General features: G+C 40.0%; 1 protein-coding gene and 1 long non-coding RNA gene across 2 annotated transcripts in view; both read left to right on the forward strand.

Annotated features, from left to right (window-relative positions):
• LOC131300354 (protein PHLOEM PROTEIN 2-LIKE A1-like) overlaps positions 1-15,649 on the forward strand; it is a 29,206-nt gene extending 13,557 nt beyond the window's left edge. Inside the window, exon 4 of the mRNA XM_058326142.1 lies at positions 14,949-15,649. Coding sequence (XP_058182125.1) covers positions 14,949-15,312 — 364 coding nt within the window. The 3' untranslated portion in view covers positions 15,313-15,649. The remainder of the gene's footprint in view (positions 1-14,948) is intronic.
• Positions 12,627-13,132, forward strand: LOC131300355 (uncharacterized). The gene is made up of 2 exons (XR_009190935.1): positions 12,627-12,719; positions 12,886-13,132. It is a non-coding gene; the product is annotated as an uncharacterized LOC131300355 (long non-coding RNA).
• Positions 15,650-15,899: the final 250 nt, after the last annotated feature.

Below are 15,899 nucleotides of genomic sequence, written 5' to 3' on the forward strand. Positions count from 1 at the left end.
ATTTTGGCCCTGTGAGGCATCAGTATAATCAAATACTTTGTTTTACACAGGTATTCGGCCCTTCGTGGCATAACTTTATGTTTTGTTTGCATTTGTTCGGATGCAAATAGTTTAATCGTAAGTACTTCGTACTCGTTGTTTGCATAAGTATTTCGTACTCTAGCAGATCCTACAGATCCTACAAACATGACTTCTTTGTACTGATCTAAGTTTCACGTACTTAGAAACATTTGTTTCCCAGTGTCTCGTACTGTGTTTAAGTCTAGTACATACAAGTGTATTCATACTTGTATTCGTCTTCAAATCTTTCAAGTATTTTCGTACAAACACTTGTAAAGTTCATATAATCATATAGGTGTGCTCTTAAGTTTCACATACTTAAGAACAGATATTTATAAGTTTCACGTACTTAACGTTTTTAAGTTTCTCGTACTTGAATAAATGTGGCTAACATATACTCGTTATGTTTTCAAACCATGCCAATAAACGTTTACAAGAGTCTCGTACTTGCATTCGTTAAGTTTCACGTACTCACACAAAAACTTCCTAAGTATCACGTACTTAGAACTACTCGTGTGTTGGATAACGTTTAAATTTTCTCATACTTTAAAAATCCATACAAGTGTTTCATACTTGTTAAGTATCACGTACTCACACAAAAACGCCTAAGTATCATGTACTTGAAACTACTTGTGTTTCAATTTCACATACTTAGAACATCACACAAGTGTTTCGTACTTGTGTTTAAGTTTCACGTACTTAAAGTTTTGAAAATCTTACAAGTGTTTCATACTTGTGTTTCAGTTTCACGTACTGAATTGTATACCCTGCTCCCCAATACGAATGAGGGAAACTAATCTCGTAGTTCGTATTTAAAACAAATACCAATATTCTAGATTAGAACATAACAATTATACTAAAAAAAAGTGATTTTATTCATAATCGGTAAAACTCAAGAGGGCGTTATTCGTACCCCTAGCAACTAAAATATAGAACAAGGGAATTATATTCGTAATTCCCACACAATCACGTAGTGCAAATCTAAAACAGAACTGAATGCTTCTTTTAAACAAAGAATTTTCGTAGATTATGGATATTCCAAGGACTCGGAAGTGGATGACCATCCAAATCTGCCAACTTGTAGGCCCCTATACCAACAATCTCGGTAACTCGATAAGGACCTTCCCAATTTGCCCCCAACTTGCCTTCATTGGCCACCTTGGTGTTGCCGAGCACTTTTCGTAGTACGAGGTCCCCAACACCAAACTCTCGAGGGTGAACATGCTTGTTATAGCTTTTCATTAGCTGCTCCTGGTAGGAAGCCAGATGGACCAATGCCCTTTCTCTCCTCTCCTCGGCGAGATCAAGCTCGATTTGAAAGGCCCTGTCATTGCCTCCACTTTCAACCAAAACGGTCCTATTGGTCGGCAAACCGACTTCCAAAGGTATGACGGCCTCTGTTCCATAAGCTAATGAATAGGGGGTCTCTCCCGTAGACCTCCTAGGCGTTGTTCTGTGAGCCCATAAAACCAATGGTAACTCGTCTGGCCACTTCCCTTTGGCTTTGTCCAACCTCTTCTTGATCCCATCAAGGATAGTTTTATTAGACGCCTCTGCTTGCCCATTACTCTGAGGGTAAGCTGGGGTGGAATAATAATTTCTTATTCCATACTGGGCACAAAAAGCCTTGAATTTCTTTTGAAATTGGGATCCATTGTCTGTGATCAATGAATAAGAGACCCCAAAGCGAGTGATAATGCTTTTCCACACGAACCTTTCTATCATAGGTTCAGTGATTTTGGCCAGTGGTTCTGCCTCAATCCACTTTGTGAAATAGTCAGTTGCTACAAGCAGGAATTTTCGATTCCCAGTTGCTTTGTGCAATGGACCCACGATATCCATCCCCCATTGAGCAAAAGGCCAGGGACTTGTCAAAGGCATCAGATCTTCGGCGGGTGTCCGAATCATTGGTGAGAATTTTTGACACTTCTCACAAATCTTGACATACACCTTTGCATCTTCTTGCATGTGTGGCCACCAGTAGCCTTGAGTAATTGCTCGGTGGGCAATAGATCTGCCTCCAGCATGGCTCCCACATGTTCCCTCGTGGATTTCATGAAGGAACTTCTGTACCATTTCAGGATGTACGCATAGCAAATATGGACCCGTAAAGGATTTCCTGTACAATTTTCCCTCTGGGGACAGCCAAAACCTAGCAGATTTGACCCTTATCTTGTGGGCCTCCTTTTTGTCAGAAGGGAGTATCTCGTCTTGTAAGAACTCCATGATTGGGTCCATCCAACTTGGTCCTTGGTTCACGTCCAAGACCAAGTCTACACTCCTCCCAATGCTCGGCTTTTTCAGATATTCGACTGAAACCTTTCGTTTGAATTCGGTTGGTACAGCTGTAGCCAACCAAGCTAAAGAATCTGCATGAGCATTCTGTCCAGAACTAATTTGCTCGATATATACCCTCTCGAAGGTATCAAGCAAGTCTTTGGCTACTTGCACGTAAGCCAACATCTTTTCATTTCGAGTTTCATACTCGCCGGACAGCTGATTTACCACAAGCTGGGAATCACAATACACCCTAACCCTTTCTGCTTTAAGGGTTTTTGCACTCCTCAATCCAGCCAGGAGCGCCTCATATTCAGCTACATTATTCGTTGCACTGAATCCAAGCCGAACAAATAGTTCAATCAGAACTCCTTGAGGAGGAAACAGGACTACCCCAATTCCAGAACCAGTATTACATGCTGATCCGTCAATGAATAGCTTCCACTCCGTGGGATCCTGTTCGGCTAAAGGTTGATCCTTCATGGGTGATGTCTCAGTCACCTGTTCCTTTCTCGTAGGAGGTAGGGGAGCCACAGTGGGTGAAAATTCTGCCACAAAATCAGCCAACACCTAGCCTTTGATTGCTGTGCGTGGCTGATATTCGAGATCGTGCTGGCTTAACTCCACGGACCATGTCGAGATCCTTCCCGAAAAGTCTGCCTTTCGTAGCAATGATTTTAATGGAAACTCAGTATAAACCACAACCTTATGGCTTTGGAAGTAATGTGGCAATTTCCTTGTGGCTGTCCTAAGTGCCAGGACAAATTTTTCTAAAGGCAGATATCTCGTTTCCGCATCTAGCAATGTCTTGCTAACATAATAAACAGGGATTTGTTCCATCCCTAAGTCCCTTAACAGAACTGCACTTACTGCATGCTCGGAAACAGCTAAATACAGAATTAGAGACTCACCTTGTTGCGGTGTTGACAAAAGTGGGGGCTCGGCCAGATACTTCTTCAGGTTCTGGAAGGCTTGTTCACATTCTGCTCCCCATTCAAATCCCTCCCTCTTTTTCAGCAATTGAAAAAAGGGTCTGCACTTGTCGCTTGACCTGCTGATGAATCTGTTAAGTGCCGCTGCCATTCCAGTTAGCCTCTGGACTTCTTTGGTAGTTTTAGGACTCTGTAGTCTCTGTAAGGCATCAATCTGATCGGGATTTGCCTCTATCCTTCTCATAGTTACCAAATGGCCCAGGAACTTTCCTGAACCAACTCCAAACGCACACTTCGAGGCGTTGAGTTTTAGTTTATACTTCCTCAGGATTTCGAACACTTCTTTTAAGTCAGTAATATGCCCTCCTTTTTCTCGACTCTTTACCACCATATCATCTATGTAAACTTCCAAAGTCTTCCCAATGAGCTTTTTGAACATAATGGTTGCAAGTCTTTGGTATGTAGCCCCAGCATTCTTCAGCCCAAACGGCATGACACTGTAGCAGTATAACCCTCGTGGTGTGATGAACGAAGTCTTCTCTTGATCAGGTTCAAACATAGCAATCTGATGATATCCTCGATATGCATCGAGAAAACTCATTCGCTCGTAACCAGAGGTTGCATCAACCAATTGGTCAATCCTGGGTAAAGGAAAACTGTCCTTAGGACACGCTTTGTTTAGGTCTGTGAAGTCCACACAGACACGCCACTTCCCATTCTTCTTCTTTACCACAACAGTGTTGGATAACCACTCTGGGTAATGGACTTCACGTATTGCCTTGGCCTTCAGTAAACGATCGACCTCCTCAATCACTGCATCTACATGCTGCACGGCTGCCCTTCGTTTTTTCTGAATGATCGGCTTGTGCTGAGGGTCAATGTTTAAATGGTGACAGATCGCATCTGCATCCACCCCAGGCATTTTCTCTGGGACCCATGCAAAAACATCAATATACTCCTTTAGAAATCCTATCAATTCAGTCTTTTCGTCTGCCGGTAGTGATTCTCCAATTAGAAAATATCTTTCAGGATCAGTCTCGTTGATCTGAATCTTCTCCAATCCTTCAACCACTTTTTCAGCCGGACTTCTTCCAACATCCTCGATAGTTGGTTGATCAGATATTTCTAACGTATGAACATGGTGGACCTTTGGGGCAGTTTTGATAATGGAAATCAAACACTGTTGTGCCACATTCTGGTTGCCTTTAAGTACCTCTATCCCATTTGATCCTGGGAATTTCACCTTCTGGTGATAAGTCGAGGAGACTGCTCTCATCTTGTGCAACCATGTCCTCCCTATAATCGCGTTATAGGAAGAAGGAACATCAACCACCAGAAAATCTGTTCTCAACACAACTGACCCAGCCCGAACAGGTAATGTTACCTTCCCAAGGGGCCAGACTGCTCCTGCACCAAACCCAATGAGAGGCGTTGTAGACTGCTCTAAGTCTGTTTGTGCCAACCCCAGCTTTTTGAATGCATCATAGTACAATACCTCTGTACAACTCCCCGAGTCCACTAGAATTCTTTCGATGTCATACTCCCCAACTCGTAGGGTTACGACCAATGCATCGTTGTGGGGTATTTGGACCTCTCCCAAGTCATCATCACTGAATGCCAAGCTCTCATTGCATACATCAGTCTCTCGCCCTCTCTTATTTCCCAATCGCATCACGTGCTGATCATGCTTAACTTGCCTTTGTAACAGCCTAACCTCATTTCTCGTATAAGGTGTGGCCAACCCATGTATCATATGGATTACTCCTTTAGGGTTTTGCTCGTAACCCAACTCCATAACCTTCCCTTTCTCCTTAGGGTCCTCCTGGATAAACTCCTTGAGATAGCCCCGAGAGACCAAATCATCAAGGTGCCTCTTGTACATCTCACAGTCTTCAGTCATATGGCCCCAATCTTTGTGGTAACTGCAGTGCTGATTCGTAGCACGTTTTGCAACCTTGTCTCCGCCTAGACTCGGGGGCCACTTAAAATATGACTGATTCTTTATTCGATAAAGAATCCTGTATATTGGTTCCTTCCAAACCGTAGTGATAGAAAAGAAAGCTTTTGGATCAAGAGCTTGCTTATCTTTGTACGGCTCTTTCTTAGCCTGCCCATATTCCCTTCTCTCCCTATAAGTCTTGGGCTCTGGCTTATCCACTTTTTTGGCAGGTGCCTTCGACTGTTTGGCAACTGTTCTGCCATCCTCACGGAGTATGTCATCCTCCATTCTGGCGTGTTGCTCTATTCGTTCCATCAATTTAGCCAGTGCGGCTACCGGATGTTTATTCACTGAACGACGCAACTCTCCCCGAACAGGCAGTCCAGTCTTGAAGGTTGCAATCGCGTACTCCTCACTGCAACTTTCAATCTCGTTGAAAGTCTCCCAGTACTTCTTTGCATAATCCCTGATCTGCTCGTTCTCCTCCTGCTTCATGGTGGAAAGACTCTCAAAAGTCTTTAGGGCTTTTCTGCTTGTCAAGAACCGAGCAGTGAATTCCTCGGCCAACTGCCTCCATCCTTGTATGGATCGTGGGGCCAATTTATGAAACCAGGATAAAGCCACCTTGCCAAGACTGGAGGGAAACATCTTGCACAAGATGGAATCATCCCCTTCATGCATAAACATAGCCTATTGATAATGCTGTATGTGAGCCACGGGATTCGTATTTGTCTCGTAAAGTACGAATGCACCGTGCTTCACTCTGCTCGGCAACCTAGCCTCCTGTAGCTTCTTTGTAAATGGGGAGGCCGCAATATTACTTAATGCCTTACGTGCTGCTTCACGTGCAGTCACTGTCCCATCCTCGAACTCCTTAGATTTGTGAGCCGTGGCTTTGGCCCAATCAGCATCAGGTCTCTCGTACCTGTCTCGATGATGTTTCCTAGTTCCCTCCTCTTCGGGGGTGGGACTTCTGTCTCTGCTCCTCCCTCTTCGTGAAGAAGCCTTTCTCTCGGGTGTTCGGCTTTTACTTCTTCTTCCCCTTTTTCGTGGAGAAGCCTCATGACGCCCTATAACAGGACTTCTGCTCCTTCTTCTTCGTGAATGGGTCTGCTTATGGACTACCAGCGTCCTTCCATCTCTTGGGGAATGCCTACGAGAGAGTCCAGAATCTTCTGGGTGTTCTCGTATCCGCTGCAACTCCTTTATCTCATACTCTCGTTTCTTAATCAAACGAGCATACTCCTCGATTTCTCCTCTCTTTTTATCTAGGAGATCATTGTCATCGTGTATACTTCTTGAACGAATGTCTGACTCATCCTTTCGATGTGACCTACTCCTTCTCGTGGAGCCAGTAGCAGTTTTGTCTCCTTTTTCTTTGGAGTTACTTCTGTCACGTCTACCAGTTGGCTTTCTCGGAGCGCCTGATGGGGATTTATCTCTTCCCCCACCCAACTGGTCCTTCGGACTAAATGGAGTAGCTGGATCTTCTTCCATCGTACTTATTTTTCAAAAGGGAACTGGTTCGTTTCCCACAGACGGCGCCAATTGTAGGGGGATGAAAACAATTGATGCCTTCTGATCAACTGGATTGCAACGGCTTTCTCGTGCCTCTTCACCGGAACCCTAATTCGTCGTCGGAACCCTAATCTGCAAAATAGACAGGGGGTGAGCGCACCTCTGCCTCTCGTGGCAAAGGCCCTCCGATGCCAAAGTTAGTATCACGTACTAGCGATTAAACCCTAATTATCAGTAGGAAAGCAAGAATGCAAGGTATTGCGTACCTTTTACCTCTAGGTTTTCCTCTTATTTATAGATTCACGTATGCTTGCGGGCCAAGCATCCGTGTTGCCCTAGGATTCCTAAATCGTATAGGAATCCCAGGATATCAAGGATTCTCGTTTCCTTTATCAGCTCATTTCTTTAATCCTTGTAGGACTCTTTTCCATAACAAGCCAAACATCCCATACTCGTTGGGTATCTTTCTCAGATCCTATATTCTTGGGATCTTATTCCTTTACGGGACATGACTATTCTGGAATCTTCCAGAGTATTCCCTTTGCTCCTACTCTCGATTGGAGCTCCTTCTTTGTTCGGCCGTCTCATGGCCGAACAGACGGCTTGGACCAGTTACTTCACATGTAACTGGTCCTTGAGCCCATACAACCTTCCTGGACCGTTGACTTCTCATGTCACAGGTCCATATTGCCGAACACTTGTTTAGCACGATGACCGTCCTGTCTATATTCAAACTATGGTCCCACGTACCATTTATTCGGATATCAATTGCATTGTTTTCAACCCGTGATCACTCGTATCACGTGCTAGGTTCTTTACATCATCTGTTCGGCTGTATCATAACCGAACAGTCTGTTTTGGACCGCCTACTTCACATGTAACTTGGCCCTTTGTTTGCCGAACAAACAGCATGGATCAATGACTTCTCGTATCATTGGTCCATATTGCTGTTCACTATATTGCTCGGCGGTAAGTCCTGTCATACTTACCACGTGCTCCCGAATATCACGTGTTCGGCAACTAAATGTATGTGTTCGGGAATACCTCCCTACACAATCTCAATGCATCCATCGAAAAATTATGAATTAAAAGCATGGAACTGAGGGCTTCAAATTCAGTGATGTGTTGATATGGATCCTCTTAAGATTGCCCTTGAAACTTAGGGAGCATTTGGAGTGTACCAGGCTTAATCTCATAGTTGTTAGCCGTGATTGCAGGTAATCGTATACATGACGGTGTAGTGTAAGCCGTGGGGGCGAAGTGTGAGTTGAGAGGGAGAGGGTCAGGTATCACAACCCTTCTCTCTCCATTAGGATCATCATCTGCCATTGTGACTAAGTCGGTCTTTCTATTACCCCTACGTCTCTTTTCCAAGTCAAAATTAAGAGGTACGAGTTCAGGTTCCTGTGACCGACGACTAAGCATGCAAGTTCAATACCCCTTGATTGTAAAAATGGGGTACTCCAGACACATACACTAATTTGCCAAAAATAAGAACAAACTCACAGTGAGTCAACGAAATCGCTTTATATCACGGCACCGCTTCTCCACAATGATCTTTGCTCGTTTGTCGCCTCGAAACCTGTAGCTAAGAATACCAAAACTAACAAACAAAATAAAAATAAATTACAATGAACTAAACTAAAAACAAATTAAATTAACGCAACCGTGCAAACTGTCCCCGGCAACGGCGCCAAAATTTGACCGCGTCGTTCCGTGTCAAAAATAAATTCATAAAAACCAAGAATTAACTTCTACTCCGTAGAATAGTGGTTAAGACCGAGTATCGTTCCAACGGGGACTGAATGGCTAAGTTACGACAAATTCGATTGATTTTTAGATTAATTTGGAAAAGTAAAGATTGATTGGTTGATTTGTTTTAAAGAGCTAATTAAACTAAAGAACAATTTAATTAAAAGATTTAGAAACGATGGAGGAAAATATCTAGGGTTTGGAATCCACTCCAACCGCATAACAACAATATGCATAGGTTAGGTTTATTTATTCGAATCAAAAGGGATTATCGCTAAGACTTGCAAATCCTAACGATAATCGTCAAGAAAATAATCAGGTTGTTAAAAGGCATAGACTATCCCATAGCACGGACCGTCTCTCAATAGCACGATCTGGCCACCTAACGGCACGATCCGTCTTACGAGCATAATCTATCTCAGAACTCCAACCACAATAAGTGAAAACCAATTCAAAACTAGGTATTTGAAATCTAGAATACAAATACTCAATCGACAGAAAGAATTAAAATCAATTCATTCAATTGAAACGAAAAAAATTTTGAGTTTTACAATCGATCCGAAAAACAAACCAAAACTTATGCATAAAAGAGGTTACTTGGCGCGAAGTTTCATCTTCCCCCTAGACAAGGGGTTTAGCCGGCCATGAGAATGGGAACCGTAGCAGTATGGATTGATGAAATCATAGTCGGAACGCTAGAAAATCCTCTGATCCGGTTGAGAACCCACGTCCAATAACTATTCTCCTGATTACGTCGAAGAAGTCCGCCTGATCACGTCCAATAAAGAATTCCGGCTGACGTCGTCCTGGAATTTCTCCGCCTGATCAGTAGCATCATATTTTATACTCCCTCCGTCCCAATTTGTTGCGCCCATTTTGACTTTCACGTAATTTAAGAAAATATCATAATTGCCTCGACTTTGTGTCAATTTTACCATTTTACCCCTTTGCAACTTATGACTTTTTGTCAACTTTCTTGTCATGTCATTAATTTGCTCCACTTTTCTTTCAAATCAAGTTCAAAATTTGAATTTGGGAGGGACAAATGAGGGATAATATGGTAATATGGACATCCAAAATTGGAAAGTTTTGAAACAAGCACATCATTTTGGGACATCCCAAAAAGGAATAAGGGCGTAACAAAGTGGGACGGAGGGAGTAGTTTATATTGTACGGTTTTAACTTTTAAGCCCTAAATTACATTAAGCTCCTTTGGACTCTGGGTAATAATAGATTAATTATGCAATTTTTAGACAATCTGCACTATGACCCCAAGCTTCTTTTAATCTTTTTATTACTCAATCCAATTTGCACATTTTCGCACCCATCAGTTTTTGAGGTCTGCAAACACCATAAAACACTAAAACACATCAAGTAACAAGGTAAACGGATAAACAATGCGTAAATTAGAAGGAGTAAATGGGTGCTTTTCAGCACCTATCACCTTGCTTGACGTAAGTGTGTCAAAACAAGAGTTTTAACAGACATAATGCCAAGCCACGTGACCGCCTAGACAGGTGCCATGTGGCCTGACCCAACAATCACTGAGTCCTATGCTATCGTACGGCAAGGTACCATGCCACGTGGCCAGATTGTCATATATGCTGCCACGTGGCCAGACTAACCATGATGTCTTTAAGAATTAAGACTAAAGAATGCCTCACATTCCCAAAACAAAATGTCACACAAAACAACAGAAGTACTTAACAACTGAGTACTAATAATTTGTCCGAGCACATACCATTAAACCACGGGAATGACGTCGGTGTTCCCGGTTATTTTGGGGACACCATAAGTTTTGGCATAACAAAATTATTACGGGTATAACTAAAACCTATTATAAGCATAACAAAACCTAAACAAGGCATAACTAAAGAATATCCAAAAAACCAATCAAGGCATAACTAAACCCAACTAAGGCATAACAAACAAGTTATGCCTTGTTATGCTCATAATAATACTCTTTAGGGGACACCGTAATTTTGGGGACACCGTAATTTTTGGCATAATTTAATCATTATGAGCATAACTAAAACCTAAACAAGGCATAACTAAGGAATATCCAAAAAACCAATCAAGGCATAACCAAACCCAACTAAGGCATAACAAACAAGTTATGCCTTGCTATGGTTCTGTTATGCTCATAATGGTTTTGGTTATGTTTATAATAGGTTTTGGTTATGCTCATAATGGTTTTATTATGCCAAAAGTTATGGTGTCCCCAAAATGACCGGGGACACCGAAGTCATTTCCTACTCTTTAATTCTTATATTTAACCTTATAATAAAAGGAATGACTTCGGTATCCCCGGTCATTTTGGGGACACCGTAACTTTTGGCATAACAAAACCATTATGAGTATAACCAAAACCTATCATGAGCATAACCAAAACCATTATGAGCATAACAAAACCATCACTACAAGAAAAATTCAATTGGGTGACGAATGAAAATCGTCACAAATTGCATGTTTTTCGTCACAAATAATATAGGTAACGAAAAAAAATTTGTCGACTAAAGGTTGTCGAGGATTCCTACCTGGTGACAAAATCTATTTTTCGTCACCTATAGTGCCTTTTGATGACGAAATATTTCGTCACCAAAAAGTGAATAATTGGTGACAAAATTTTTTTCCTCACTTATTGTGTTTTTTTACGACGAAAAAATTCGTCACCGATGGATCACATTGGTGACGAAATTTTTTGTCACTAATATAAGAAATCGGTGACGAAATTTTTCGTTCCGAAAGATGTTTTCATATGGGAAAAGAAATCCATCTTTCTTGCTCCTGCTAGGTTTCGAACCCGAGTCCCTTGAGTTTTCTGCGCAAGTTCCAACCAACTGCACTACACACACTTTTCAGTAAATATTTGAAATATCTAATATATAACACATATGTTTAACATGAAAATATATTTCGAAAGTAATTTTGGACCTTTAAATATTAAAATTAGCAATTTTGATAAACATGAAAGTTGTAGGCAATTGAGTTATTGTTCAAACCCAATTTGAATTATCTCAATCGGAGATTTTAGTAAAGAGTTATGTCCGAAATATATTTAGTGACAAAGCGTAATTCATAAATTTCGTCACGAAAGGTACCCATTTGACAACGAAATATATTTTTTGTCACTGAAAGCGTTAAAATGGTGACGAAATTATTTTTCGTCACCAAAGTTAAGCATTTGGTGACGAAAAAAATATTTCGTTACTAAATTGCTCACATTTGGCGACGAAATATATTTTTTGTCACCAAATGATTATCTTTGGTGACGAAAAATAATTTTGTCACCTTTTTTAAGCTTTTGGCGTCGAAAAATGTATTTTATCGCCAAATGGGTACCTTTAGTGACGAAAATATTTTTTTCGTCGCTAAACAGGCATAATTGGTAACGAAATTATTTCGTCACGAAAGTTATCAAAATAGTGACGAATTTATTTTTTCGTTGCCAAATATACTCATTTAGTGACAAAATTAAATTTCGTCGCCACTTTTTCGTCACTAATTTTCATTTTTCTTGTAGTGCATAGCAAAGCATAACTTGTCTGTTATGCCCTGGTTGGGTTTGGTTATGTCTTTGGTTGGTTTTTTGGATATTCCTTGGTTATACCTTGTTTGGGTTTGGTTATGCTTGTAATGGGTTTTAGTTATGCTCATAATGGTGAAATTATGCCAAAAATTACGGTATCCCCAAAATGACTAGGGACACCATCGCATCATCCATAAAAGAACGTTAAAAGGGTTGGAAAATTTTGGTCTAATTTTTCCAACTAAGTCCCCAGATTGGGGAGGCTCTAGGCTATCTTCTGGGGGTGTCTTCGTAAAACCGTCCCTCGCCTCTCTCGGCCTCCCCCTCTTGGCACCTCCACCACTCTCGGTCCCCGCCTCCACCATCACCTTCGGCCCAAGACCACCCAAAACACCCACTTCTCCTCTCCTCCTCCACTGCACCACCACTTTCCTCTCCCCACACCACCGAACTCCACCACCCGTCACCTCATCCTCTCGGCCTCACCACCATCTCCTCCGTCCTTCGGCTCCCCACCGAACCGCCACCACTACCGCACCCACCTTGAAACTCCACGACAGCAACTCTCTCACTCCATCAGTGGGTTTCACACTCACGCCGCCACCGCGGGCCCTGCCGCAGTGCCGCCGAACACCACCTCTAGATTTTGGAACCACCACAGCAATCTACGGACACCGTGCAACACTTATCCGAGCTTAGAATCGCGTTTGAGGTAGTTTTCCGAAAACTCGAAACCGTAATCTCCATTTTAATGGAAATAAGACCAAAACTTAATTTTTGATGTAGATGGTGACCAGAATTTAATTTATTAATTATTAATTATTAATTAATGTTTAGTGTTGTTTTCATTAATTTTTAGTCCTATTTGTATTGAAAAGTTTTTGGCAGACCCTGCATTAAATTGGATGGTTTAATTATTGCGTAGATGAGAAGTTATGGTGGATTGTGATATTGAAATTCATGTGTAGATGAAGAATTGTGCGATTAATAAATTTATCGGAATAATCGTAATTTATGTAGTAATTATTCAATACTTAAATACGTAAGGATTTGGATTTAAATTGTAAATGAGGAGATATTTTGTTTTAGAAAAAAAATAGTTACTACTTATAAGCTAATCTCAAAATATATTATTGGCCATATTAATCTCATATCACCTCATTATAAAGATCTAATATTAAACATTTATTGTATTTTATTTTTAAAAAATAAAGTTAAGTAAATACTAAATTCAGTAATATGCACTTTCGGATAAAAATTAGTTTGTAAAATCTATGAATAATAATATGGTAGTTAAAGATAATATTTTAAATAGATAAATAGTGGAAACGTTTTTTAAATTCTAAATGTGAGAAATAGACTTAATTTTAACTGTAGTAATTAATTGTTTGGCTGAATATTATTTTGTGATAATAAAGAAATAGAATAAATGATTTCGAGAATACTATATAAGTTGATATTATCAGTTTCGTAAAGGAAAAAAAGGAAAAAACAATATCTTTTAAGATAATGATTTTATTCAAACTGCCGTAAACTTATTTTGACTTATTCGTCAATTAATTTTTAATAAATTAGAATATTGTCACTACAAGAAAAAGTATGTTTAGTGACGAAAAAGTGGCGACAAAATTTAATTTCGTCGCTAAATGAGTATATTTGGCGACAAAAAAATAAATTCGTCACTGTTTTGATAACTTCCTTGACGAAATTATTTTGTCACCAATTATAACTATTTAGTGACGAAAAAGATATTTTTGTCACCAAAGGCTCCTATTTGGCGACGAAATAAAATTTTCGTCACCAAAAGAGTAAAAAAGGAGACAAAATTATTTTTTGTCACCAAAGATAACTATTCGGTAACGGAAAAAATATTTTGTTGCCAAATGAACCAATTTGGTGACGAAAAATATTTTCGTCTTCTTTTTACGTTTTCAGTGACGAAAAATTTATCATTTGGTGACGAAATTTATGAATTACGCTTTGTCACCAAGTATATTTCAGGCATAACTCTTTGCTCAGAACTCCGATTGAGATAATCAAAATTGGGTTTGAACAATAACAGAAAGAGCTACGACTTTCATGTTTATTAAAATTGCTAACTTTTAATGTTTAATAGCTCAAAATGGCGTTCAAAATATATTTTAATGTTCAATGTATGTGTTATATATTAGATATTTCAAACATATGCTGAAAAATTTGTGTGGTGTAGTTGGTTAAAGCATGCGTGCAAAACGTAGGAGACTCAGGTTCGAAACCCCGCAGGAGCAAGAAAGTGAGATTTTTTTCACTTATAAGAATGTTTTTCGTGACGAAAAATTTCGTCACCAATGGGTCACCTTTGACGAGCCAAAGAGAATAATTTGTGACGAAATTTTTTGTCATCAAAAAAGCACAATAGGTGACGAAGAAAATTTCGTCACCAAGTCATTTTTCCGTGATGAAATTTTTCGTTACCAAAAGGCACTATAGGTGACGAAAAATAGATTTCGTCACCAGGTAGGAATCCTCGACAACCTTTAGTCGACAAATTTTTTTTCGTCACCGATATTATTTGTGACGAAAAACATACAATTTGCGACGATTTTCATTCGTCACCCAATGCAATTTTTCTTGTAGTGTGTTATGCCATATATTGTATTTTTGAGTTTTGTATGTTGTTGATTGTTACGTTGATTATTGTAATTTGAATTGCTACGTGAACGTAGAAATTGGACAATAGGTATCTTGGGAGTATTCGTGGCCGAATTGAAACTGAATAGATGTTAATAAGGCAATTGTCACAAAAGTGATCAGTAATTGAAGATTGTGCGTAATATGTGATATTTTGGGATAATCTCATTTTTAACAGATCCACAGGCACGAAATCTTTGTGCTTGCACGATGGCGAAAAACCTAGTATAAATAAAAAATAGTTCTAACGTTCTCATGTCTTATTTTGTAGTGGGGAAGACATTGAAGTGGCTAAGCTATTGTTAGTATATTGGTTAGACATCAAAGGCAGTATCCAAACAATCGATCTCTCACCAGCAACTTTGTACGAAATTGTCTTTCTCGTGAAGTTAATAGACGGGCACTCAATGACCAGTTTGAAACTTGTCATCATCCCCCAGTACTCAAAAACTTTGACGCGCTCTGAGAGTTTACAAGGAAAGCCTTTAGAAAGTTGGTTTGAGATCCTGGTAGGTGAGTTCATGATGTCACGAGAATACTCTGGAAACATGAATTTCGGACTGGAACAACAACATGTGGGGGAGGCGAAGAATGGACTTGTTGTGAAATGTGCTATCGTTCGACCTAAGAAATAACATGATCGAAATTCGGCATGCTGTTGAGCTTTTCTCCTTCATAGAAAGCGGGGGATGTCAAATGTCTACTTTGGTTTGTTTATTTGAAAGTATATTGTGGTTTAGAAGTTGTACGCACATTTGTATATGCGGCTATATATCATGTTTCTTATATTTCTACAGCTTTCTTACTATTTATTATAGACATGAATGCTGAACCATAACACTTTGGAATGATACTTTGAGGAGCTATTCCTTTCTTTTGGTGTCATTGTAAAGTGGTTTCTTGACTACCATATTCCTCAACCATATGTAAGCTTACCAGCAAATGAAGATAACCATTTATTTTTTTTCATAATCAGCGAAGAGAAATTTCATTAGAAAACTCGATAAAGGTACACGAGGGAAAAAGATAGAGGGAGGGAAGAGACGACCAACAAAATTGGTAGCGCAAATCCAAGCCCAGAGACAGAGAATAAGAAAAAGGAAGAAATGAAGACATCCAATGGACCATTGCATGAGACCAAAAGAAACCTAAAACATCAGGGCTAGCTGCTTTAGTTTTCGAATCCCCTGAAGGCAGTGCTTGAAATCCTTCACTGTGTACG

Source organism: Rhododendron vialii, chromosome 9a, assembly GCF_030253575.1.
Source record: "Rhododendron vialii isolate Sample 1 chromosome 9a, ASM3025357v1".
Taxonomy (NCBI): Eukaryota; Viridiplantae; Streptophyta; class Magnoliopsida; order Ericales; family Ericaceae; genus Rhododendron; species Rhododendron vialii.